Source organism: Microtus oregoni, unplaced genomic scaffold (assembly GCF_018167655.1).
Source record: "Microtus oregoni isolate MIOR12 unplaced genomic scaffold, Mior012 000031F_ref0000149, whole genome shotgun sequence".
Classification (NCBI taxonomy): Eukaryota; Metazoa; Chordata; class Mammalia; order Rodentia; family Cricetidae; genus Microtus; species Microtus oregoni.
The window spans coordinates 27014930-27039997 of NW_024543090.1; the positions used below are offsets into that span (position 1 = coordinate 27014930).

The window sequence follows — 25068 nt, forward strand, 5'->3', positions numbered from 1 at the left end:
CACACCTCAACTGGCTTGCCTTCAGCCTAAGGCACTCTTACTGCCCAATCTCTACCAGTGAGATGTCTCAGCATCATTCTGATATCATTTTTTTCCAAACTACTAGCATCTGATTTTGGCCATATTCACTGTATTTTAAGTACTACTGTCAAGACCCAATAGAAGCCAGACAGTGGTGGTGCACACCTTTTTTAAATCCCAGCACTCAGAAGGCAAAAGAAGGCAGATCTGAGTTAAGAGGCCAGCCTGGTCTACAGTGCATGTTCCAGGACAGTCAGGACTATACAGAAAAAACCTGTCTCAATGCCCCTCCCCAAGGATCCAACAGAACCATTTGCAGTTGCCAAATACAATTTTCCAATCTTCAAAAATTCTTCCTGGGACACCATTCACTCATGTTTACATGTGTGGCTCTTCCTTCTGTCCCTGAAATCCAGTCACTCCACGGGCTTTCCCCTCACTTTAAATGCACTGACTTCTAATCTGAACTACACATGCATAAACACATGACAAACGGGGTCTCCAGGGCCTCGACTGCTAGCATTTCAAGTTCAAAGCCACTGTCAGCTCTCCTCATGTCACTGTGGTACCCTTGCAGCCCTCTTCACTAAGCCAGAGAGCACAGGTAGGGTGCTGTATAGGTGAGAGTGCACCTGCACATGTGTGCACGCCCACAGGTGAAGACCAGATGTTGGTGCTATGTGTTCCCAATCACTCTTGCCCCGAGATTTTAAGACATGGTCTCCCAGGGAACCTGCAGCTCACCACTTCGGCTACGCTAGCTAGATAATGAACTTCCGGGATCTGCGGGCTCTATGGGCTCTGCCTCTAGCACCGGGACTACAGGCATTGCTGTCCATGCCAGGCTTTAGATGGTACCATGGATCCAAATGCAGGCCTCATGCTCACACGACATGCACTTTACTGATGAAGGATGAAGCCATCTCTGTAACACCCTGGAGCTGTTTTTGGCCTGTCTCTAAATCCTGCTATTCCTTGCTCCATCAATTCCTTACAAATTTTTCACTCCCATAATTTCATTCTTTTCTTGAATTTCCCAACAGCTTTCTTTGTATCCAATACTCTCAAATAAAGATTGGTGATTGAGGGCTGGAGAGATGGCTCAGAGGTTAAGAGCATTGCCTGCTCTTCCAAAGGTCCTGATTTCAATTCCCAGCAACCACATGGTGGCTCACAACCATCTGTAATGAGGTCTGGTGCCCTCTTCTGGCCTTCAGGCATATACACAGACAGAATATTGTATACATAATAAATAAATATTTAAAAAAAAAAGATTGGTGATTGAAAGGAGTCTCGTTTCTATCTGCTAGGAATCCTATCCATTCTCCAAAGCCCAATTCAAACCCCACCTTCCATGAAGTCACTTGTTAACCAGTATTTCTCTTCATCTATGCCATCAATCCCTCCCATACACAGGCTCACAGAACTCGCTGCATCTCTCCTGAAGTACTTCAGTTGATCAGTTATTCATGTGTGTTTCCTCTCCCACAGGGCTATAAACTTTTAAAAGGAGATTTATCTTATGTATACAAATGCTTTGCCTGGAGAGAAGGATGTGTACCATGTGGATGCTAGGTGTCTATGTCAGAGTGCATTATATCCCCTGGATCTACAGTTATGAGTGGTTATGAGTTGCCACTTGAGTGCTGGGAACTAAACCCAGGTCCTCTGCAGCAAGAACAAGTGCCGACTGAGTCAGCTATGAGCTTCTTGAGTGGGCCTATCCTCACCATCTCCATAACCCCAACAGCTCCAGACAGCGCATCCTAAGCACAGATATTCTGAGTTGTTTAACAACATTTTTAAAATATTTATTTATTTTATGTATATGAGTGCTCTACCTGCATGTATGCCTTTATGCCAGAAAGGGGCATCAGATCCCAGTATAGATGTTTCTGAGCCACCATGTGGTTGCTGAGAACTGAACTCAGGACCTCTGGAAGAGCAGTCAATGTTCTTAACCACTGAGCCATCTCTCGGACCTCTGGAAGAGCAGTCAATGTTCTTAACCACTGAGCCATCTCTCTAGCTCTTAACATGTATTAAATCAACCAAAGTTGTAGAGATGGAGATTTAGGTCAGTGGAAGAACACTTGCCTGGTATGCATAAGACCTTCAGTTCAAGCCCCAGCATTGCAAAAAAATACATGGAAAAAAATATGGTGATTAGAGATTCAGTTCAATGGTAGTGTTTGTCTAGCCAAGACAGGCCCTTGCTTAGACAAGCTTTAGTTCTCAGTAACTAAAGAAAAAAAAATAGTTAAAATGACAAATGGCTAGGTATGGTGGCTCAAATCAGTAGTTCCAGCATTTGGGAAACTAAGGCAGTCTTATTTTAAAAAACAAAAACAGAAATAGCAACAACAAAAATTCCAACAATCACAAGTTAGTAACCTCTTCTTTGTAATAATGTTCATTAGTTCACTGAGTGATTATAGCACAAGTTTTCTAAGTAGTATATATCTATCAGCTCATTTATTCCCCAAACAACCTTGAAGTAGGAATCTTCACTGCTTTGTTTTAATGTAGGGAATTAAAGTACAGGAAGATAAATATCTGCCTAAAGAAACAAATCAAAGAGCAGGAGGCCAAGCTCAGCAGTTTGACTAGAACCCAAGCTGTGAGCTGAAAGGCCACTTCCTCTGCTGTATCCAGGGGGAGGTGACTGCCACTCTTCACATCTCAGTAGCATGCAACTCTATGCATTCAGTGTCACCTCTACCAAGAGTCACTCAAAGCACAGGTCTCCACTACATGAGTGAGCAGCTACATGTTAGCATCTTGCACACAGATACAGCCGCGTTCCTATCTTTTTACCTATTCAGCAATATTCCTGGAACTGGACAATCTGGGAACAGAACTGACAGAAAATTCTGCTTCTCACCATTAGTCCTTTTAATTCATGCCCTTCCCTTGTTTTTGCTATCCCTATCCCTCTAAAGGGAAAGGAGGGAGATCAAATAGTCCCTAAAACTGACAAGGTTGGTTACAAGAGAAACAGTTTCAGTGGCAAGCCATATCATTGTCTCATTTACATATATTAAACTATCAAAATTTGTCATTTAATTGGATACTTTCATAGTTAACAGAGCCAAATTACCCTGTGATTTTTTTTTTAATTTTATCCTTTGAAGAAAAAACAAAACAAAAAATGGGGCCAGGGAAGACAGTAAGTGTCTGTACTACAAGCCTGATGACCTGAGTTCAACTGATCCTCAGAAGCAATGGTGGAAGAAGACAGACTCCTGAAGCATGCTAGGTGTGCACACCCATATTCCTTGTACCAGAGAGAGAGAGAGAGAGAGAGAGAGAGAGAGAGAGAGAGAGAGAGACTAATCAAGTGCAGAGTAGAGAGGGACAAAGAGAAAGATTACACAGCTATACCCCACACTAAGGAATCACCTGGGTACGCCAGTGGTCTGGTGTTGGTGATCTGGCGTGCTTTCATTGCTTGCTGTTGCTTCTCCAGAGCAGCTAGCATGTCCCCTAAATCTAGCTGTACAGGGGTTTTATTCTTTTTTCCAGCTGCTTTTGATAAAGCCTCCTAAAAGGTGAATAAGAAATGATTCATTTTTTATGATTAGGAAAGTATGAGAAATTGTAATTACATTTGACATCCCTGTCCATCCCACCAAGCCTAGCAAACAATCACAACTGTGAATAAAATGACTATATACCTGCAATTTTTTCTGCTCCATACTTATTTCGGAGTATTCTTGTGCTGTGGCAAGGGCTGCAGCTAGTGCTTTCTTCTTTTGACTCTTGGCTCGTTTGGGAACTGACGTGGTAATGGGAATTGGAGTCTGAACTATATTGATGGGTGAGTTTTCAGGTAAGTCATCCAACTATGAAGCAAGAGAGACATATCTGTTAGTCATCTCACAGAGGTCAAACCATAAGGAAAGACAAAGCCAACTGAGGCAGGTGCTGCAGGACAGGAGGCTCAGAGGACTAAGGGCCATAAAGAGTAGGGTGAGAGGAGGACCATTTTAGAATGTGGTGCTTGTCTGGGGGAAATTTCTATATAAGCTGTACGCTGTACAACAGTACTGACTGCTTTCTCATTTAGAAACACAACAGCAGATTTCCTAGAAACTACTTTTGTTTAGGAAAAGAAACAGTAAGACTCAGCAGGTACAGGAGTCTGCGGCCAAGATTGAAAACCTGGGTTCCCTGTGACATCCATGGACAGAGAGAACAAGTTGTCCTCTATCTCCCTCAAGCACGCCATGCTCCCAGCCACACACATTTGCACATAAACTTGAGTACAACTGCAGTAAGGGCTCAGGTGCTGACAGTAAACACTACCATAGAATCCCCACACCACGTGTCCTGTGTCCTTCCCACCAAGCTCAAGACTTCCTTCCACATAGCTAAGTTCAAAAGGTATCCTATTTTTCTTATAATTTTGAAAGGAGTTACTTACTACTTTTGAAGGAAGTTTCTGCTGAATATTCTCATCTTTAGAATTTCCATTCTCACTTAGTTCTTGAAACCCATCTTCATCCTGAAATAGTTTGCCTGATGTCAGTGAAAATGTTCAGAACCCTACAAAGGAGTGTGTGTGTGTGTGTGTCCATGCCTGCATGTCTGTGTGAGGTGTGTGCTTGGTGTGTGTGTGTATGGGTGTGCAAGTGTGCACACCTGCATGTGGGGGGTGTGCTCGGTGTATGTAGGGGGATACATGCACATGTGTTTGTATGGATGTGCGCATGTCTGCATGTGGGGATGTGCTCAGTGCGTGTGTGTGTGTGTGTGTGTGTGTGCATGTCTACATGTGGGAGTGTGCTTGGTGTATGTGTGGGTGGGATGCATACACATGTGAATGTGTGTGTGTGGATGGGTGTGCGCATGCCTGCATGTGGGGGGGTCCTGGTGTATGTAGGTGGGGGTGCATGCATGTGTGCATGTGGTGTGTGTGTGTGTGTGGACTCATACATGTGAACACATGTGTTTGCTGGACATCAAACCCAGAGCCTTACTTATTCTAGGTAACTACTCTATCAATGAGCAACCTACCCAACATGGAAACCTTTTATGCTTGACATTCTGAAAGGTAGGAAAATAGTGTATATTTTATCCTACTGTTGAACTATTCTAAGTCAGTCTTTAAAAGGAAATGTTATTTCTCCCATGCTAAACCTATTTTTGATTCAAGCATGAAGTCATATCACATCTGTACGTCCTTTAAATTTCTGAAACCCCTTTTGCATTCTTATAGTAATTATATCCTAAGACAGGATATAGGTAACTGAAAAGAATTCAAACTGGATTTATCACATTCAGATAATTTGGAGATTTTAAGTAGTTTAGTATTCATTTTTAAAATGTATTCTATTCCCTATTACATACAATTTGAAGAATAGTGTTTAAAATACTTTTACAATGTTTTTATTCAAATTAATTTCTTAGTCAATATTCTTTTGATTGTGTGGAAACAATCATACAAGTGTGCCTATAATAAATTATCATATTTATACTTGAACTATTCTTCTGAGATTACAATGAACTTTTGTTAAAAGGAAGGAATAGAAGTAATAGTTTATCAGTCCCAAAAATATTGAACTTGTATAAAATCCACAAGTAAGAAAAGAAAGACTGCTTAACCCGGACTTATGAAAACGTTGCACAAAGCCCCGTTCCTGAGAAGGTTGAGGTCATGAGAGTGGGGCAGGGAGGGACTTGCTTGGGAGAGTGCTCACTCTGCAAGCATGAGGAGCTTCCAGAACAGCCAGGGCTACACAGAGACCCCCTGTCACTTAAAAGCAAAAAAAAGGGGGGGGGGATGCTGTCTTCCTAGAAACTATTACCAAAGTTGCAGTCCTTTTCAATATTAACAGAAAATCATTTATTCTAATATTATCTACCAAGAATTTAAATTTCCTAATGTTTGTTTTGTTTTCTTGAGACATGTTCTCACACTACAGTGCATGCTAAGAGGCTTAAGGCAATCCTCCCTTCTCAGCTCTGGAGAGCTAGGATTACAGGTTTAAACCACTATACCTGGCTCATGGTTTCCAGATTTTAACTGATGTTAATATAAGCTTCTTAGAACCTTTTTTATTTATGAAGTCAGTGAGTACCTGTCCAGTTAAAGGTGGCAACTGTTCCTGGCAGAGTAGGTCAGACACACTCAGCTACTGTGGGACATCATTCAGCTTAGTTAACATACTAATCCCTGTCCTCTAACATCAAGACTTGCAGTTTAATACACATCTAACAACCCACTTTATAAAAATCTATGCTCTAACTGAAGTGAGCTGCACAAAAGAATTACCAAGAATGGTTGGAACAACAACAAACAACAAACTTCTTCTTTAAGATCCACCCAAAGTTGCTTGTTCTGTGTTCTAGTCCAACTACAGCAAACTGTGTGTAAGGTATGTTCACATCTGTATCCTCCCACCACACAGCACCTCCTGTTACAGTCCTGGCTGGAACAAAAGCTAGCTAGCTGAACAAACACTAGAAACAGTGACTTAGGATGTATGTGCTGGGAAAGCCAAGAAAACAGCCGTTTTTCTTTTTTTCTCCAAGATTCTCCTGAATGGGAGCAGAAATTATCTTGATTAAATTATTCAAATCTGAAAGTTGACATACTCAATGCTGACAAAAGCAGCTTCTAATCCACACACCACTCAAAACAGAAATTAATAAAGGGGATGTTAGCTTACATAAATACAATCAAGACAAAAACGAGACAGTAAGTCATTTATAATCTGACAGAGTAACATGTTAAGTCTCAAACATTATTTATAACATAATTACATACCTAATTAATTTCTTATGAAGACTTTTTGTAGAATAGTTTAAAAATAAAATTTGAAAAAGTTACCTCAAAATATAAAGAGTCAGAATTTAGGTCCCTTCTGTGAGACTGAGCAGAGTTTAGGTGCTTATTGTCTTGTCTCTTTTGCAAACTCTGTCTTCTTTCGGAGGAAGTACTGTGTCCTCGGCATCTGAATCCAGCCTAAGAAACCCCAGAGGAAAGAAAATATCATTTCCAAGTAACTTTGTCATTGAAGTACAGCAAACTTGTAAAGGAGCACGAACAAGTGTGTGACCCAAGGAACTTCTATAAAGCACAGCTTATCTTAACAGCTAAAGCTTCCAGAACAACTGGACTGTCTTCTGCCCCCAAAACTGAACACTGTTGTCAGGCCTGACAAGCCTAAGGTCCAGGAGGCGAACAGATGCACTGATGCATCAAAGCACTCATTAGCCAGTGAGAAGTGTGGGCTGCTAGTAAATTATCACCTGAAAAAATCTCCAGGGACCCTGCTGAGTGGAAAGAGCCAACCCTGAAAGGATTACAAGAACAAGGAGCGATAGGAGGACCAAAAACTTAAGGTTATCCTTGGTCACCCTAAACTAAAACAGCAATCCTAGAGATAATTTTTCTTAGCAATACCTTATTAGAACCTTTGCCTTCAGAAAATGAGCTGAAACGGCAAGGGCAGAGGCCTATAACCCCAGCAATAGAGAGGGAGAGGCAGGACTGCACAGTCAGGGCCGACCGGGGCTGAAATATGAACAGTGCCAGGTAGCTGAGCTACAATGCAAGATTCTCAGTCATTAATAAAGAACCCTACCACCAAAAACAAAAAAACAGATAAGAAAAAAATGAAAGGAAATAGAACTTTATCCAATCACATTATTATTCTCCTGTTACCTAAACAAGAGCTGTTTCTATGCCCCCAAATCTATGTGGCGAGTCCTGAGCCCTGGGAGACAGGGACTTCTGGAAGTGATTAGGTCACAAGAACAGAGCAGTATGGATGGGATTTATGAAGCCTATAAAAGGGACCCAGGACTCTCAGATGCTCTTCCCTTAAGGGAACAGTGAGAATCCTTCACCAGACAGCCAACTTCCTGTACCTTGACCTTGGTTTACTACACCTTTCTGCTCATAAGCATCAAGTCTACCGTGCTTTTTCATAGTAACACACAGATTCAGACATCTTACTAATAAGTCTGCAAAACATTTCCCTGTAAGAGGGCAAAGAAAAGGCATGGTGAGCATTCTAAGAACTTCAAGATACTTCTCTTAAGAACCTATGTCAGCTGACGTTAAACGCCCCCTCAGAAGAAATTAAGAGACATGAGAAGTTCCTCTCTGCTGACACCCACCTCAAAATCCTAACAGGAAACAACGTGAGCCAGTCAGGAGATTAAGGACAAAAGTTTCTGAAATCAACATGCAGACCTACGCCTGGCCATTCCCATGCTTGCTGCTATGAACCAGTTAGTATGTATGTATTGGTGGTGTCAAAAATATCTAACAGTTTTTCTTTAAAAAATAAATGCAACTTGATACTTATAGGTGGAGACAAAAAGTACCAGGATTGCCAAGAATGGTGATTAATACCTTTGATGCCAACACTAAGGAGGCAGAGGCAAACAGATTTCTGTGAATTTGAGAATGGTCTACAAAGTGAGTTTCAGGCCAGCCAAGGTTACACAGAGAGACCCTGTCATCAATAATAAATGAACAAACAAAGAAAAAAGGAAAAAAGTGCTAACAACTTAAAACTTTCAAATTAAGTTTCCACAAGGTCCATGAGAAGCAAGTATTCCAATAACTTCTGAACAAATCAATAACCTCAGGATAACTGAATGCTTCCTGTCAATTCTCCTAAGTAAGTGTTGTTGATGGAAAGTGAGTATATAAACCAGACATGGTGGTAGCATATGTCTGCAGTCCTAGCATTCAGGAAGCAGAGGCAGGAGGATCACCTCAAGTTTAAAGACAGCCTGGTCTACATAGCTAGTTCCAGGCTGGATGGCTACAGGGTGGGATTCTGCCTCAAACGACAGAAGCATAAGGAATAAAACAAAAACAGAGGGACAAAAAAGAGGAAAGAGATCAAGAGTCAAGCTGGGTATGACGGCATACTTGTAGCTCCAGTTCTTGGGAGGTTGAGGTAGAAGATTTCAAGTTCAAGACTTGCCTAGATTACATAACAAGACCTGTAGTAATAGGAGCGGCGGGGCTGCGTTCCCAGCACCCCAGCTGCCTGCTCGGCTAGCTTATGCCCGAAATAACAACACACAAACTGTATTCATTTAAACACTGCTTGGCCCATTCTCTTCTAGGCTAATTCTCACATATTAATTTAGCCCATTTCTAATCATCTGTGTGTAGCACCCCAAGGTGCGCTTACCAGGAAGATTCTAGCCTATGTCCATCCTGGGTAGGAGCTTCATCCCGGGAGTGGGGCATGGTGTCTCTCTCAGGCATCTGCTCCCGAGAGGAGAGCTGTCGAGACTGAGCTCACTTCCTCTTCCTCCCAGCATTCTGTTCTGTTTACTCCTCCCACCTATCCTCTAACCAATAAAATGGGCCAAGGCAGTTCCTTTATTAGCCAATGACCTTCCTCCATCAAAGACCTGGTCTCAAAATAAATCAAAGTAAAAAGAAATAGTTCTAGAGTCAAAATGTAAACAGACATGACCAAACAAGTTCACAGAAAAAGAAACGCACAGAACTCAAAACATGGAGATGCTCAACTACACTGAAACCTTTTGAAAATCGAATTAACATGCTAATTGTTTTGGATATTGTCCCCCTCAAGTGCTCCTATTTCAGAACTTGGTTCCTGGAGGCCTTGGTGGCATTGGGAAGTGTGGAACTTTCAGGAGGTGGGCCCAGGGCTATAGGAAGAGCTCAGGCACTTGCTTGTCGTACACCAGGACTTGAGTTTGATTGCCAGAATCCATTTTTAAAAGCCAGGCGTGGTGGCAAGCATTTCTAACCCGACTGCTGGGAGGCAGAGCCAGGTGGATATCTGGGGCAGGCTGGCCAGTTGATAAGATCTACGCTGAGTCTGATCCCTAGGTCTCTTTCCCTGACTTTCTATACGTGGTTTCATCCCCTCTCCTCACTAAAACACTCCCATCACAAGCTAGGAGACTTCACCAGGGCTTGCATCATGCTGTTTGGACTTCTGATCTCCAAAAGTAGAAATTAAATAAAGCATTTATCTCTGTAAATTTGGCTTGCCCAAGTGTCTTGTAATAGTGATAAAAAGCTAACAAAAACATAACAGAAATCAAAAATCCTGAAGCACTCTATCATTCCTCCCTTACTCCTTGATTTTCCTTTCTTCTTTTTTGTATTTTAAATATTTAGTCTTCATGTGTAGAATATACACATTTGTTTGGGTAGGTATATGTGCATCTGTGTACAGAGGTCAGACAAAGAAGTTGGGTCGCCCATTTGTCATGCTCAGCCTTACTCCCTTGAGACAGGGTCTCTCGGTGAGCTCACAGCTAGGCTGGTGGCCAGTAAGCTGCAGCAATCCTCTTGTTTCTGCCCCCAGAGTGTCAGGGTTACAGGCAAGCATGTCCACACCTAACATTTTACATAGGTGGTGGAGACGTAATCTTAGGTCCTCAAGCCTGCACAGCAAGCACGCCTACCCACTCAGCCATCTCTCCAGTCCTAGCTATAAGCAATGAGTAAAAGTATTTGCTGCATTGGGTGTGAGGCAGGGGGACCTCTGTGAGTTTGAGGCCAGCTTAGTCTACAGAGTGAGTTCTTGGACAGCCAGGGATACACAGAGAAACCCTATGTAGGAAAAAAAAGTGGTTTGCTGCTTTGAAAATCTAGATCACTATGCATCAAAGTTAAGTCGCTGATAAAAATTTCTCGAAACATTGCACCATAGAAACTTAGCACAAGGACTGGTGAGAGAATGCAGCAGCTAGAGGAGCTGTGAAGCCTGGTTAACCGTGCCTGACCCCTGGAACCCAGGAAAGGCTGGAAGAGTGCGCTGTCCTCTAAGTTATCTGCGACCTGCAACACACACACACACACACACACACACACACTCACACACACTCACACACACACTCACACACACTCACACACACACTCACACACACTCACACACACACACACTCACACACACACACTCACACACTCACACACACACACTCACACACACACTCACACACACACTCACACACACACTCACACACACTCACACACACACTCACACACACTCACACACACACTCACACACACACACTCACACACACTCACACACACACACTCACACACACACACTCACACACACTCACACACACACACACTCACACACACAGTCACACACACACACACTCACACACACACACACACAGGGAATAACAACTAGTATAAAATATAAGTCAATATTTTCTGTTGGATTTACCTTCTAAAAGCCTTTTAAAGTCTAGAAAACAATTAGAAATTGCAAAAGGGAATAATGTTTTGACTTAAAAAAGGAGTTGGTATTTGGGGGAAAAAAAGCAAGTATATACATAAGAAAACTACTGGGACAACAAAACATCAGTAGTAGTCAGGCCAACACACTGCCAAAATCTGGCTCTAATACTTTAAGAATGAAGAAAGATACAAAATAAACAATTTTACTAGGTGGAGTGGCACATGCCAACACCTAGGAAACTTAAGGTGGAGAGGTCACAAGTTCAGAGCAACCGGGCCTGCCCAGCAAGTTCCAGGCTAGGCTCAGCTCTAGAGAAGACCCCTCTCAAAGCAAGTAAAATACACTTACTGCTTAGCTCCCCCCCCCCCCCCGCTACCCCTCCAGCTATCAGGTAGAGAGAAAGCCTTTACAATGTTTTTCATCTCAGGGATATTTCCTTTAGTGGAAGCAGTCACAAAATAAACAACAGCAAAAGCCAGGCCAGGACTAAGACCAGGAACCTGGCAAACCTGGCGATTTCAATTTCAACAGAAAAACTCAGTAAACATTTTGCAGGTTTTGTCTAATCTTTATCATAAAAAAAAGCTAAAGCTAGATTGCCTCACAAGCCTGGGACCAAAAATGGCCAGGTTTTGCAGAAACACAGGGAAGGGGCAATACTATTGGTTGTCCAACAGCACATAGAGCCTAAGTCAAGAAGTTATCTGAAGAAGTATTGGTCTCAGGGAGGCCAAGAGTAGGCAGCAGCTGGTATACATAATTCGTTATCTTGGTCCATTCATATTTACAAGACAGCTTTCATTCCTTACTTAGACATAAAGAATCTGGAGAGTCTATCAAAAATAAAAAGGAGAAATAATGGCCAATAAACAATTCCCTATTTGATAGCTAACCAACACAGGAAGATAGAGCTGCTGTTAGAGCACAGCTGTGCACAGCCCCACTCTGCATGGCTATCAGGAAACTGCTCAGTCAAGCCACACTGTGGCACCAGGTAGCCACCAATGTGACAATGCCACTAGCATAGAAGAATGTTAATAAGTTGCATTGAAATACCCATGGCTGAGGAGATGGCTCAGCAGGCAAAGTTGTTTGCTAGCAAGCCTGATGACCCGAGATTGATCCTAATCTCACACCCACAAAATAAATAAATACATGTTTAGACATTTACAGACTCCTATAGTCCTTAAGTTCAAGCAACCATTTTTAAGAGAAGGTTCCAATTTTTGAAATGGAAGGAAACAGACACAGCCGGTGAAAGAGCAGGTGTGGAGTGTAGTTTTCTAACATGATACCCTCACAGACAGAAAGTAGAAAGGCGGTACCGTTCACACCCACATTTTCACCGCCTTCTCTCAACAGATTGTCGTTTCACTGTTCACACTGTATTTGCTACAGCATTTAGAAAGTTTTGGATATGAGAGTTCCCTGTGTCATGTAAATGCACACATGCTGTGTTTGTGTTGCTCCTCAGATGAGAGCCTCAGGTGCCTTCCTCAGCAGACAACACCTTTTTAAAGACATCGCAAAGCATAACGATTACTACAGAATCGTATGAATAGTCCTTCCTCTGTCTCTTTACCTTACTGTTTCTAGACACAGTCTCTCTCTGAACCTAAAGCTCACCAGTTCAGCTAGGCTGGCTGCCTTCCAAGGGCTCTGCAATTATAGATGTGCACTATAGCATGACAGTATTTTAAGTAGGGCTGGGGATCCAAACGCAGGTCATAATGCTTTATCAACAGACCACACAGTAGCTCACATTTAGATAACTTTATGCACCTTTAAAACTTAAGAATAATGTGATTGCTAATTGCTATACCATTATTATGATAAATTTAACATCCATCTCACACCTAATCAAATGTCCAGCCTCACTCAAAGTACCTGTGAATTATTTCTTTGTTCAGTTTGCCTCCCCCCTCTAGAAAAAGCTGGGTGTTTTTCCATCCAGGGTCTTTTCTGGGTTGCCTGGCAAGTTACTTTGGGCCAGTTGACACCACCTGTAGCAAACATATAAGATATTAAAGATTAGATTTTCTTATAAAGGAGGCAAAAAAATCTAAACAACTGAATCACTCACTACAGACATGGAATTGTGCATTCTTAGTAAAACAAATATCATCCTACAGAATGCTCAAGATTACATTTTCTCAACTTGTTTAGCAAAACTATATATGCTTTTAACTATCACTAGAGACTTATAGGTTTTGTTTATAGCACTAGTAAAAACGCCACACTTAAAGGAATACTTGAAATGGAAGAAAATACAGAAAAAAAAAAAAACACTGCAAAAAAATAAGTACCTGACTGGGCAGGTACACGCCTTTAATCCTAGCACTCGGGAAGCAGAGGCAGGCAAATCTCTGTGAGTTCGAAGCCAGCCTGGTCTACCAGAGCTAGTTCTGGGACAGGCCCCAAAGCTATTAAGAAACCCTGTCTCGAAAAACCAATAAATAAGTAAGTACCTGTACAGCCTGATGATTCCGCATGCTAAAAACATGAAACAAAAAGGATGGTTAGTTTCTAGTTAAGAGTCACCATGCCATACTTTGCAAATGTTTCATAATTTAACCTAGTATTAAATGTATTTATTACTAACTTAGAACAGTGTTTCATATTTTCATGAATAGCAAATACCATTAAGGACTGCTAAAAAGAAAAAAACTGCAACCTTCAGTTTTAGCAAAGAGTACAATATACTACTGACAGTAGGACTAACAAACAAAAAGTCAAAGAAAGTGAAGAATTACACACATTCACGGTCCCAGAATCAGGATTCCGCAGCGCTCCTGCCGCAGGCTGGTTATTGTGCTTGGGGCTACAGTAGCCACTGTCGCTGTCGATGTCAGCTTCGCTGGCCCCCTGCTCACTGGAGGACTCTGCAGCAGGATGGGATGCTCTCCTCCTCCTGCCTTTGGCTTTCCAGAGCATTGTAGCTGTGCTCTCTGAGAGAGACTTATTAGCAATGTCTGATGGGAAATCTACAAGGCAAGGCAAGTGGACAATTCTCTGTGATGACCAAATTTATACATTCCTGCTAAATTACTAAGGTTCTAATAAAATTAAAGTAACAGAGTCTAAAAACATAAATATGTGACTCTTTGAAAAGATCACATAAAATACTAATTTATAGAACATGGCATCATTATGAAAATAAAATATTTGTGTCATAAAATACTAAAATCACCAGCCACTTAAGAAGAAAAGCATCACGAGTCTCTCAAAGTCACCATACGTGCCCCACCAGCCTACCTTCCTCTTCTGTTACCACTACCCTAGGTTTAGTTTTCACTCCCTTTTCTGTATAGACTTTCCATAGATTTCTGTATTCCTAAAAAAAAAAGTCAGCTGGGTAGCGATGGGCTGGCCTTTGATCCCAGTAGTTGGGAGGCAGAAGTAGGTGGCTCTCTGTGAGTTCTGTGAGGCCAGCCTGGTCTACAAAATGGGCTCTAGGATACTTCCACACCAGCTTTAAGATTCTGCTGCATGGCACTCCAGTTCATTAATGCCACTGCAGTACAAACTGCTTTTACAAGGACATACCAATGAACTCATCCTTTCTACCGCTCACAGTATGCTTTGGCTGTTTCTCTGTGAGTACAAGGCCAGCCTGGTCTGCAGAGCTGAGTTCCATGATTACATGGTTAGAGTAGCTCAAAATAAACAACCCACTGTTAATTGGAAGCAGCGGTGCATAACAATCAAAATGTATGTTATGTGTCCATGAAACTGTCAAAGGAAGAACTCAATGAAAACTAAGTCTGAGACACATGACGGCAAACGTGTGCACACGGAAGCTTCCGTAGGCAAACGTGAATGAGTTGTACAGGACACAAAGATTCAAACTTGATCATACTAAACCAGTTTTGAAAGTGGTTAAAACAACCTACATTCCAACAGCAGTATTATAGCACGCCCAGTGATTCACACACACAGCAACTTGACACTGCCTCCCCAGCTGTAACTTGTGCCTATCTGCTGCATAGAAAAGGTGGCTTATTATGGGTTTTAATTTGTACTTTGCATTTAATAATGAGGTCAAGAATCTTTTCCGATGTTTTTAGCTATTAATGTTCTCCTTTTGTACAATTCTGATTAATTTTACTTTTAGGTTGACTTCTGAAAATTTTCCTCTGAGATGTCTATTTTAATTTCACAAATATTAAGACATTTCTAAAAAGCTTGTTACAGTCACCTGAATTCACAACTTTTCCTTCTTCTATAGTTCCATTAGTTCATAATTTTAAATAATAGATTTTATTACTTGTTGATTTCTGTGTATGTGTCTGTGTGAGATGGAGTTACAGGCACTTGTGAGTCCCTAACATAGGTAATTAGAACCTGAACTCAGGTCCTTTGGGAAAGCAGCAATTGCTCTTAACTGCTGAGCCCTCTCCCTTCAATCCCTCCCTCACAACTGACGATACAATTTGGAGCTGTGTTGTTTAATAGTATGTCATTGTGTTACGACAAGTTCTCATACTTTACTGCAAGATGGCTTCATATATTCTATGGAGGAGCACCCCGTGTATTCATGAACTGTCACCTCTGACACCAGGAAGGTTCTGGTATTTTTCTTGCACTATAATAAATTTACATCTCTTTCAAAGGAGAAGCTTCATGTGGACACACCCCCTATGGATTAACTGCATCAAAAGAAAGATCCCTAAAGCCAAAATTGTTCCAGCTCCCTTACCCCCAAGTTCCAAGGATAGTACACCAATTTTCTTACTCTTACTAATCTTTTCTCATTAGACACAGTAAAATAAATAAATAATAAAAAGCTTTCCCAAGCTTATAGTTTATTTTTTTTAATTAAAATTCTTAATTTTGGAAATGCTCCTCCTCTGCAGCCAGGCAGCCACAAAGGAGTGTCTGCATTCTCTTTGCTCACTGGCTTTCTTTCTCATTTAAGTCTTGGTCGATCTGCAGTCAATTGAATGGGGTATAAATTAGGGGCCTCCAATGTTATCCTTGTCATTTCCATGCATGTGTTTCTGGGTTGTTGTTCGATTCTTATATACTACATTGAAAGTATAAACCTGGAGAAAAACAGTAATGTGGGAAGGAATTTGTAAGGTGAAGATGGGGCACACTGGTGGGTGGGAGAAGATAACCATGGGAGTGAGGGCAACAGAATTCTCTGCATATATGAATGGAATTGTTAAAGAAGGAAGTCAATTAACTCAAAAAGCATTAAGCAGCCAGGCAGTGGTGGCGCACGCCTTTAATCCCAGCACTAGGGAGGCAGAGGCAGGCGGATCTCTGTGATTTCGAGGCCAGCCTGGTCTACAGAACTAGTTCTAGGACAGGCTCCAAAGCTACAGATAAACCCTGTCTTGAAAAAACAAGAAAAAGGGACCAAAACAAGAGCATTATAGCTAATTCTAAGCTTTAATGCACAGAGAACCCTTCCCAGATTACTGTTCCTTTGTTTTAGAATACTTTGCTGAGTTCCCCAAAAATTCCTACTGAGATTTTAATTGTAACTGAACTGCAGACTAACTGTGGGGACGCTAGTGTTTGATAATCAAGTTTTCTAAGGTCCCCTCATGTACCCCTAAGCTTGAGTAGAAAAACTCCTGGACTTCAGAAACTCCAAATTGCTGTTGCTGCTGTAAACCTTAACCTGCTTGTTTGTGACACACAGGAACGCAGCTGACCTTTGCCTGTTATCTAGTATCCAGACAACTGTGTTTTTACACTTCATCTATTTATTTTATGTGTGTATGTGTGTGGGCCTGAGTGCGGGGCTGAGGACAACTTGCGGAAGCTGGATCTATTCATCACTATGTAGGTTCGGGGACTCGAACTCAAGCTGTTCAGTGTGACAGACAACAAAATCCTTCACTTGCTGAGCCACCTTGCAGCTCCTTTTTTGGATTCTAGCCACCTTATTACATAACAATAAGTAAAAATTTGCTACAAGTGGAAAGATCTACTTCTACAAAACTAAGTAATTTTTATTTCTTATTGCTGCCAGGTAATCCTCAGAAGTTAAAAACAAACTAAGGAATGAAAATGTTGGTAGCGGGGCTGGAGAGATGGCTCAGCTGTTAAGAGCACTGGTTGTTCTTCCAGAAGTCCTGAGTTCAATTCCCAGCAATCACATGGTGACTCAAACCATCTGTAATGGGATCTGATTTCCTCTTCTGGTATGCATGAAGACGGGTCACTCATATACATAAAATTAAAAAAAGAAAATGCTTATAGCATATACAATCTATTTAAATCATGACTCCCAATTCTTATGTTTCAGGAAGCTGTCCTAGAATTCACTCTGTGACCAGGTTAAGCTCACACTCACAGACCTGCCTGCCTCTGCCTCCTTGTGCTAGGATTAAAAGTGTGTGTCCCCCACCACCACTAAAAAAACAAAAGAAAAAAAAGAAAAGAAAGAGAAAAGAAAAGCAGGCATGATGGCACTCTCCTTTAAAAACAGTTCTTGGGAGGCAAAGACAGGCGGATCTTTGAGTTTGATGCGAGCCTGGCCTACAGAGTGAGTTTCAGGTTAGCAGGGCTACACAGAGAAAACCTGTCTCAAAAACAAAACAGTGTGTGCTACCAAGCCTGGCCCATACAGTACTTTTAAAAACCTTGCTAAGGTTTACAAAAGGATGCAGAAATGAGTCCTGGTGAGGAGGAACAGACTGGGAACACACGACTTTCCCCATAACTACTCCAAGCAGGGCAGCGTATCAAACACACTGCTTTAAGCCTTACAAAACACACAGCACTGGACGATCAACAGATGGCTTTTAACTAATTCCCAGATCCCCTTTTTGCTCCTGAAGAACCTAAGCACATACAAAAGGTCATACAACTAAATATCCAACAGAAAAACTTGAATAACAGAAAGCAACAAGCTGCCTTACCTACGTCAAACCAGACCTTGTCTGGGGGATTTTAAAAATCTTTTTAAAACCTTTTAAGAACACATATCACTTACATGTAATAACGAGCTTCATTATGACATTTACAAATTTTTTAAAATTCATTTTTATATTTAGTGCGGGAGAGTAATGTGCCTGTAAGTGCAGGCGCTCGTGGAGACCAGAGGTACCAGACTCTGGAGCTGGATTTACAGGCAGTTGTGAGGCACCTGGCATGGCTGCTGGGAATTCCTCTGTAAGAGCAGTAAGTTTTCTTAAGCACTGAGCCATCTCTCCAGTCCTTATACAATATTCTTTGAGACAGGCTCTCAGTATATAGCTGAACTGGTCTTGAGTTCACAGGCAGAGACAGAGTCCCTAACACAAGCTAGCTAGACAGACTAGCCAAGACAGCCAGGTCCAGGTTCAGCCAGAGGATGTAGAGAGGAAAGGCGAGTAATGGGGACACTAAGCATCAACTTGGAGTCAGCACACAAACATCTACCCGCATGTGCAAGAATAAACAAGTAAATAAACAAACAGATCACTCCTTACCAGTCTGCTGGGAAGCATCTACCAGAAGCACAATTTTTGATCGGCTATCAGGACCTGCTGAGCTTGTTTCTTTCTGAGTAGCCACATTCTTCACCTGTGGTCTTTTGTTTTTTATATGTTGCTGTAAAAGCTGTGGCTAAGTTTAAAAAAAAAAAAACCAATAAATATAATAAACACAAATTACACATTATATCCACTACACAAAAACCTCAACACATACCATAAATCAGGGGTTCTGAGCTGATTTTGTGGAATTATTCACTAAGAAGTACCACAGGCTAAACAATGTACCATAAGCACATTTTACACATATTTTTAGACAACCATTAACACTATGATTAGTAAAATCTGAGGTAATTTTAGCTTTTACTTTCATTTTTATTTTTTAAGTTGTTAACAATTAACAAGATTTTAATAATGCCATATGAAGGAAGGGCTAGACATTTTTATCTTAAAGGATAATAAAAGCATGAAAAGTTACCCTGTCACTAAATTTAGACTCATAACAAAGATGAGTAAAACATTTCTACTCTGGAGTCCAAACAGAAACTATTAAAAAGCTGATTTATTTCTTTAAAATTTTAAAAACAAGAATAATCATTCCTCAACAGCAATTCCTTACACAGCAGAGCTAAGAATTTAACTTCAACTTCCTGAATTGAACTGCTGGGCAGGCGTTCTGAGAAGTCCCATCCTTTGAACATCTGGCAGCTACAAGCTTTACTATGATCTTGTTTTTTATACCTATTTTCTTTCACTCCCGAAAGAGTTCTCTTGACCCACTATATTTCCATGAACCAAGGCAAAAATCTCTTCAAAGTAATCTCAGCTGCTTATTTGTTTTTAATTTTTAAAAAACATGCCAAAAGGCAGTGAAGACTTTCTTACTAAGAAGCTAGATAATGGAATCGGGAAACTGATACTTCTCCATAGTAGTAAAGCAGAGAAACGTCCTCCACGAGCTCAACAGTGTCGCCTATAAATAGGCGTTTCCTGTAGCTTCGAAGAAAGCCCTTAGTAGAAAAGCAGCCTGGGATAAACCAGGGAGCCCTGCGCTGCATCTTCCATGGATACCCACAGCTTAAGTCAAACGAGGCCGTGAACAGAGGCTTCACCACTTACTTGTTTCTTACTCTCCCACGTGACAAAGTGCTATTCCTGCTAATGACTCAGAATACAGACACTGAGGTTGAGGGATCTGAGGAAACACTAACACCAATCTTTCCCTCTCTCCTGCTGATTTCAGAAGACTGAAACAGCTTGAGGCACATTAACATTCAACCACGTGATCCATTTAATGTTGGCATCATCACTGTGCAGTTTTAGAACAAAATTAAAAATAATTTAGCAATAATTGTGTATTGTGTTTATGTAAATGTGTGTTTATGATCTATGAATGATCATAAAGGTGACTTTACATTACCAATCAAGGGTGAGGGGTAATAAATATCACGGGAAAAATATTTTTTTTAATAATATGCCTTTAACACTTTCTACTAGTGATGAATATTGTACCAAATTAAGCATTAAAGACCAGCGGATACAAGTAGTAAATTATCTATACTAGCATTAACAACACATCGTCTCTAAAAGCACGCACAAAGAAAGCGGTCGCTCACCTTTGACACTGCTGGTCCTCTGTTACCATTGCGGCTCCGATGACTGGACAAAGAGAAGGCCTGTCCCAGCTGGTTTGGACGCTCGGTGCATTCTGTGGTTATAGCATTGACAGTGTTTGCAGCCTGGAAGGTGCTGGAGTAAGGTGCAGGAAAAGGGTGATAGAAGCCCATAACTTGGGCACAGGGTGCTGGCATCAGCTGGTAATAGGTGTACTCTGTGGACACAGGTGGCTGAGCAGATATAATGGGGTAGGCAAGGTAGGGACCTGTAGGGCTCGGGCTGGGCTGCTGCCATCGTATATCGTTGTTATATAAAGGAAACTGTCTGTAAAACCAAACAGAAAAAAAAAAATCTGTTGACAAGTACAAGAGTAATAGAAAAGCAGAACAAACAATAAAGACGTACAGAACGGTGCCTTCACAATAATTCTAGGGGAAAAGGCAAAACTAATGCCATCATGTGTCTCTGCCGTTTTAAGAGATGCCCTGCACTTATAACAACGGACGTGATAGTATAAAGGGATCTAGCCTAAGAGCTTACCAAATTCCACATCCTTTACTACTTACAAACCTCTCAAACCCCTAGCTTCTGCATCTGCAACACAACCATCCTCTTCCCCTAATCATTAAGCCAATTCAGGTCTCGTCCAGGCTACTCTCCTTGGCAACTTAACTCCAAGGAAGTCAGGAAGAAGACCTTACTGATACTCAGTTCCTACAAAGCACCCACAAGATGCTGTCTTGTCTTAGAAGCCCTCTCTCCAACAACTGCTGTTAGGGAATAAGGGGTCCTTTTCCTCACCTTTGCAATGACAAAGCAAAACGGAAGAAAAGGCTGACTACCAAAATCCTAAAACTACTTAAAGGATAATCTGAAGGATGGCTTGCTCATGAATTCTTAATGACTACCTCACATTAAGGCAAATTAAATTTCTCATACTGCACATGGCTATTTTGCTACAGAAAGAACTAGTATTATTAAGTTTAGTTTATAAAAATGTTCTACATTATCTGACAGCATGATCATAACAACGACAACAAAAAGGGTTCTCAGGACGCCTAGGCTACCCTTGACTTCAAAAATGACCTTGAATTCATGATCCTCCTGCCTCAACTACACGTCTGTGACACCACACACAACTGATTCAAAGATTCTCAGTGAAGTCTAAGTTCATCTGAGAAGGATTCTTAGCTCCTACTGTTTGTCTAACTTTGAAAAGTGTGTAGTAAAAAACTCAGAACCTTCACTGGGGCATTACTATTTCCCAAGGGAGTCTGCTGACCTTATAAACCACACACTCAGAATTTCACAAAGACTGTGCCCTGGTACGATAGTGTGCCACGATGGGCTACAGACGTGCAGATACTCGTTACTTCAGCCCACAGATGGCTGCACAGAGCTGTAGAGCCATCGCTGCCTCGTCCATTTCTCCCACAGTGCTGAGAAATAGCATTTCCTGTATGTGACATAACTTGAAACAAGCTGAAAGTACATCTATTTGTCAATACAATGAACTATAGCAACGAGGGCACCATTAGATGTCTGGAAGGATCAGCAAGCATACCACAACTATCACAGGTCCCACCCTAGATGCTACCAGGACTTTGCTAGATTAGGGAAATCCGCAGAAGCGCACACTCAACCATAGCACCCCAACACCTGTCCCTAATATTGTCTTCGTGGGCCAGACATTGTCTGGCAGTTATGAGATTAAGCATCTAATCTCAAAAAAAGATTTCTTATATTTCACATTTCCCTATACAGGGAATATACAGATCACTATACAGGAATATATTTCAATGGCATGCTCAGAAAAATGCATTTCCTCTTAGAAAGAATAAGAAAATAATACATGTTGACAGCTTTCAAATTTCTGCATATTTTCCTTACTCTGAAAAGATACAAATAAATGATTGAAGTTTGAAAATTACAAAAGAAAAAGATTAGTGTACTTTGCTAAGTTCTATATCCCCACCAATAAAGAAAAGAATAATGTAATTACCTATTGGACTGGTTTTCCTGGACAAATGGGTAACAGGTAATCAGATAACTGGGGATTGGCGTTGGCTCAACACCAGAAGAAACACTTCCATTATCATTTGGGAGAGCCATAGGGAGCACAAATGCGTCCAGATTTTTCTTCTGGGGAATAAATGGCTCTACTTCAGCGGAAAGCTTGACATTCTTCAAAGAGAACACAGGGTGCATGGGTTACACATGAACAATCAACACAAGCTTGGTGCTTACAAAGCATCTCCACCAACAGCCCTCACAGCACACACAGAATGAATGGCAGTGTCGACTTCAAGTAAGTGAATAACCAGGAAAACAACAAAGGAGTTAGCACAAGTCACAATATTGTAGTGAAATCATTTCTTATGCAATCAAGCTGCTAAAATAATCAAGTCTCTAAGGAAGTCACACCTCAGATCGAAAAGTACAGTAGTAGTAAGAAATCCAGCTCCTTAAACACAATGGTATTTTCTGCTAATTTTGTGAGAGGGAAAAGTCATTCGGCACAAGCTCTGACAACAATTACATTTCTCTGAGTAACTGAAAAACTAGTCTATTTCTGTTCATTGCAGGAAATTAAGTTTTGTATCATTAAATTACAAGGAAATGTCTAAGATGAGTCAAAAACATAAGGAGAAAATTATGTTCCATAGTTAAACAAAAAGGGAAAAAAGTGAGAGAAACTTCTCCCAGTAGATACCCAAACGCTAATGTGACACTAACACAGACTTCCCTCAGTATCTTTCTTATGATACAGTTCCAGAAAATTAAAAGCCATATAAAAACTACCCTTGGAGAAAATATCCACATGAAAAAATATTAAGAAAATGAGTTCTGTAACTATTAGGGCAGGAACACGCTCTTAGGAAAAGGTGGGGGAGGGGCTGCAACTGGAGAGAGGCACCTGGGAAGCTTGGGGTGCGTGGGAAGTTCTGTGTCTTAGAGGAACCTACAAGCTGTCCAACATGTTATCAAATTGTATGTTGATTTTAGTAATTTTCTGCACATTATATTTAACAAATTTAAGTTTCTGAAACATGAAAATATCTACAGAAGGTGGCACAGTGGCTCATTCCTGTAATCCTAGCCCTCAGAAGGCTGAACCAGGAGGACTGCCAAGAGCCTGAGACCAGCCTGGTCTAATAGGGAGTCTAAGTCAGCTGGGTATAATAAGACCCTATCTCCCAGAAAGGGGGGCGGGGAGCAACTGGGGTTCTAACCCAATTAGTAGAGTACTTGCCTAGCATGAACAAAACCCTGGATTCAATTCCACATGGTGGTGCACGTTTGGAACCCCAGCACTTGAGAGGCAGAAAGTCAGGAAGATCTCAAGTTCAAAGTCATTAGTCCTCCACTACATAGTTCATTCTCTGCCAACTTGAGCTAGAGACTGTGCCTCAAAACAATCTACAGTACAGTCTTCAAAAGCAGAATGGTAACCATGTAAATTTATAATCTAAAAAGTACTTAATATCTTTTTATTAAGACAAAGTTGGTGAAATGCAAGTCCACATTTCAACCACTGAAAACAATTACTTTAAAAAACAAGTCCTAGCTGGCGATGGTGGCACACACCTTTAATCCCAGCACTTGGGAGGCAGATGTAGGTGGATCTCTGTGAGTCAGACACCACCCTAGTCTACAGAATGAGTTCCAGGATAGCCAAGGCTACACAGAAAAATCATGTCTCAAAAAAGAAAAGAAAAAACAAACAAACAAACAAAAAGCAAACCAAAGTAGTCCTAACCAGGACATTTTTCTACTAAAGTCATTAAGGTGATATTTAATAAAAGTTCCCATAAAAACACAGGTCTATTTTCTTACAAAAGTAATAAAAATGCATGAAAATGAAAAGATAAAATTTAATGGCCAGCTTTTACTCAGAAAAGCCGAATGCTCCACCAACAGTCCGGGGTATACACGAAAAATGCTTGTTACCAGAGGAAGGAGATAGATCAGCACAGCACAGTCTAGTAACTCCGTCCCCTCCCTGCCCACTGAACTGTGGACTCGACTTTCACACTACCCATCAGCCAAAGCTGAAGGGGCGAGAACACCTATTTGTGAACTACGGATGGTTTCCTGAAATACAACTCTGGCAAAATACCTTCAAGTGTTAGGGAGACGGCAATTCTCACTCTGCCACTCATTAGAACTGAAAACTGATATACAATATACCAATAAATGATTAATTGGAAAAAGAGGCTGACTTCCAACAATGTAGATAATAAAAATTTGTTTTATATAGTTTATGCACATGCGCAAAAGCGGGGAAAATACTATTTTAATTACACTAAAATGTAATTTACAAGATTTTTTTATAAATCAGAGTCCTTCTGAACACGGAAGAACTCTGAAGAACTATAAGATCTAGACTAATACCTTTTAGTTTTTTATAAGGTAAGGAATATGAATACAATGAAAAAAAGAGTCACAGTAATTAACTATTAACAGTTTTTAAATAACACTTTTCTTGACTCTTCTCCTGTGTTCCCCCGAATAAAACCTGATCAAAATCAAAACAACCTAATCTACGACTTTGGCAACAAATTCAAATTCTTGTACAGATCAAAAGTTACAACAACTTCTCTACACAGCTTAATTTGTATTTTACATAAACATGTGTTACAGCCCTAGGTAACTTGTTCAGAACGTGTGACTACTTAAGCTGATGTGTACACACAGGCACACACATGTGCACACACACACACAGGCACACACGCGCATGAAGGCATCCTTGAAGATTAAGGCTTGTACTGGTTTCTACTCTAAGT

The 25068-nt window shown here is 41.0% G+C and overlaps 1 protein-coding gene across 1 annotated transcript in view; it reads right to left on the bottom strand.

Moving 5' to 3' along the window:
• The window catches only part of Secisbp2l (SECIS binding protein 2 like), a 49501-nt gene that overhangs the window by 18724 nt on the left and 5709 nt on the right, over positions 1-25068 (bottom strand). The window contains exons 2-11 of the mRNA XM_041678809.1: positions 22284-22465; positions 20281-20605; positions 18662-18797; positions 13989-14215; positions 13700-13724; positions 13119-13234; positions 6857-6991; positions 4448-4528; positions 3699-3866; positions 3424-3565 (exon numbers count right to left, since the gene is read on the bottom strand). Coding sequence (XP_041534743.1) covers positions 3424-3565; positions 3699-3866; positions 4448-4528; positions 6857-6991; positions 13119-13234; positions 13700-13724; positions 13989-14215; positions 18662-18797; positions 20281-20605; positions 22284-22465 — 1537 coding nt within the window. The remainder of the gene's footprint in view (positions 1-3423; positions 3566-3698; positions 3867-4447; positions 4529-6856; positions 6992-13118; positions 13235-13699; positions 13725-13988; positions 14216-18661; positions 18798-20280; positions 20606-22283; positions 22466-25068) is intronic.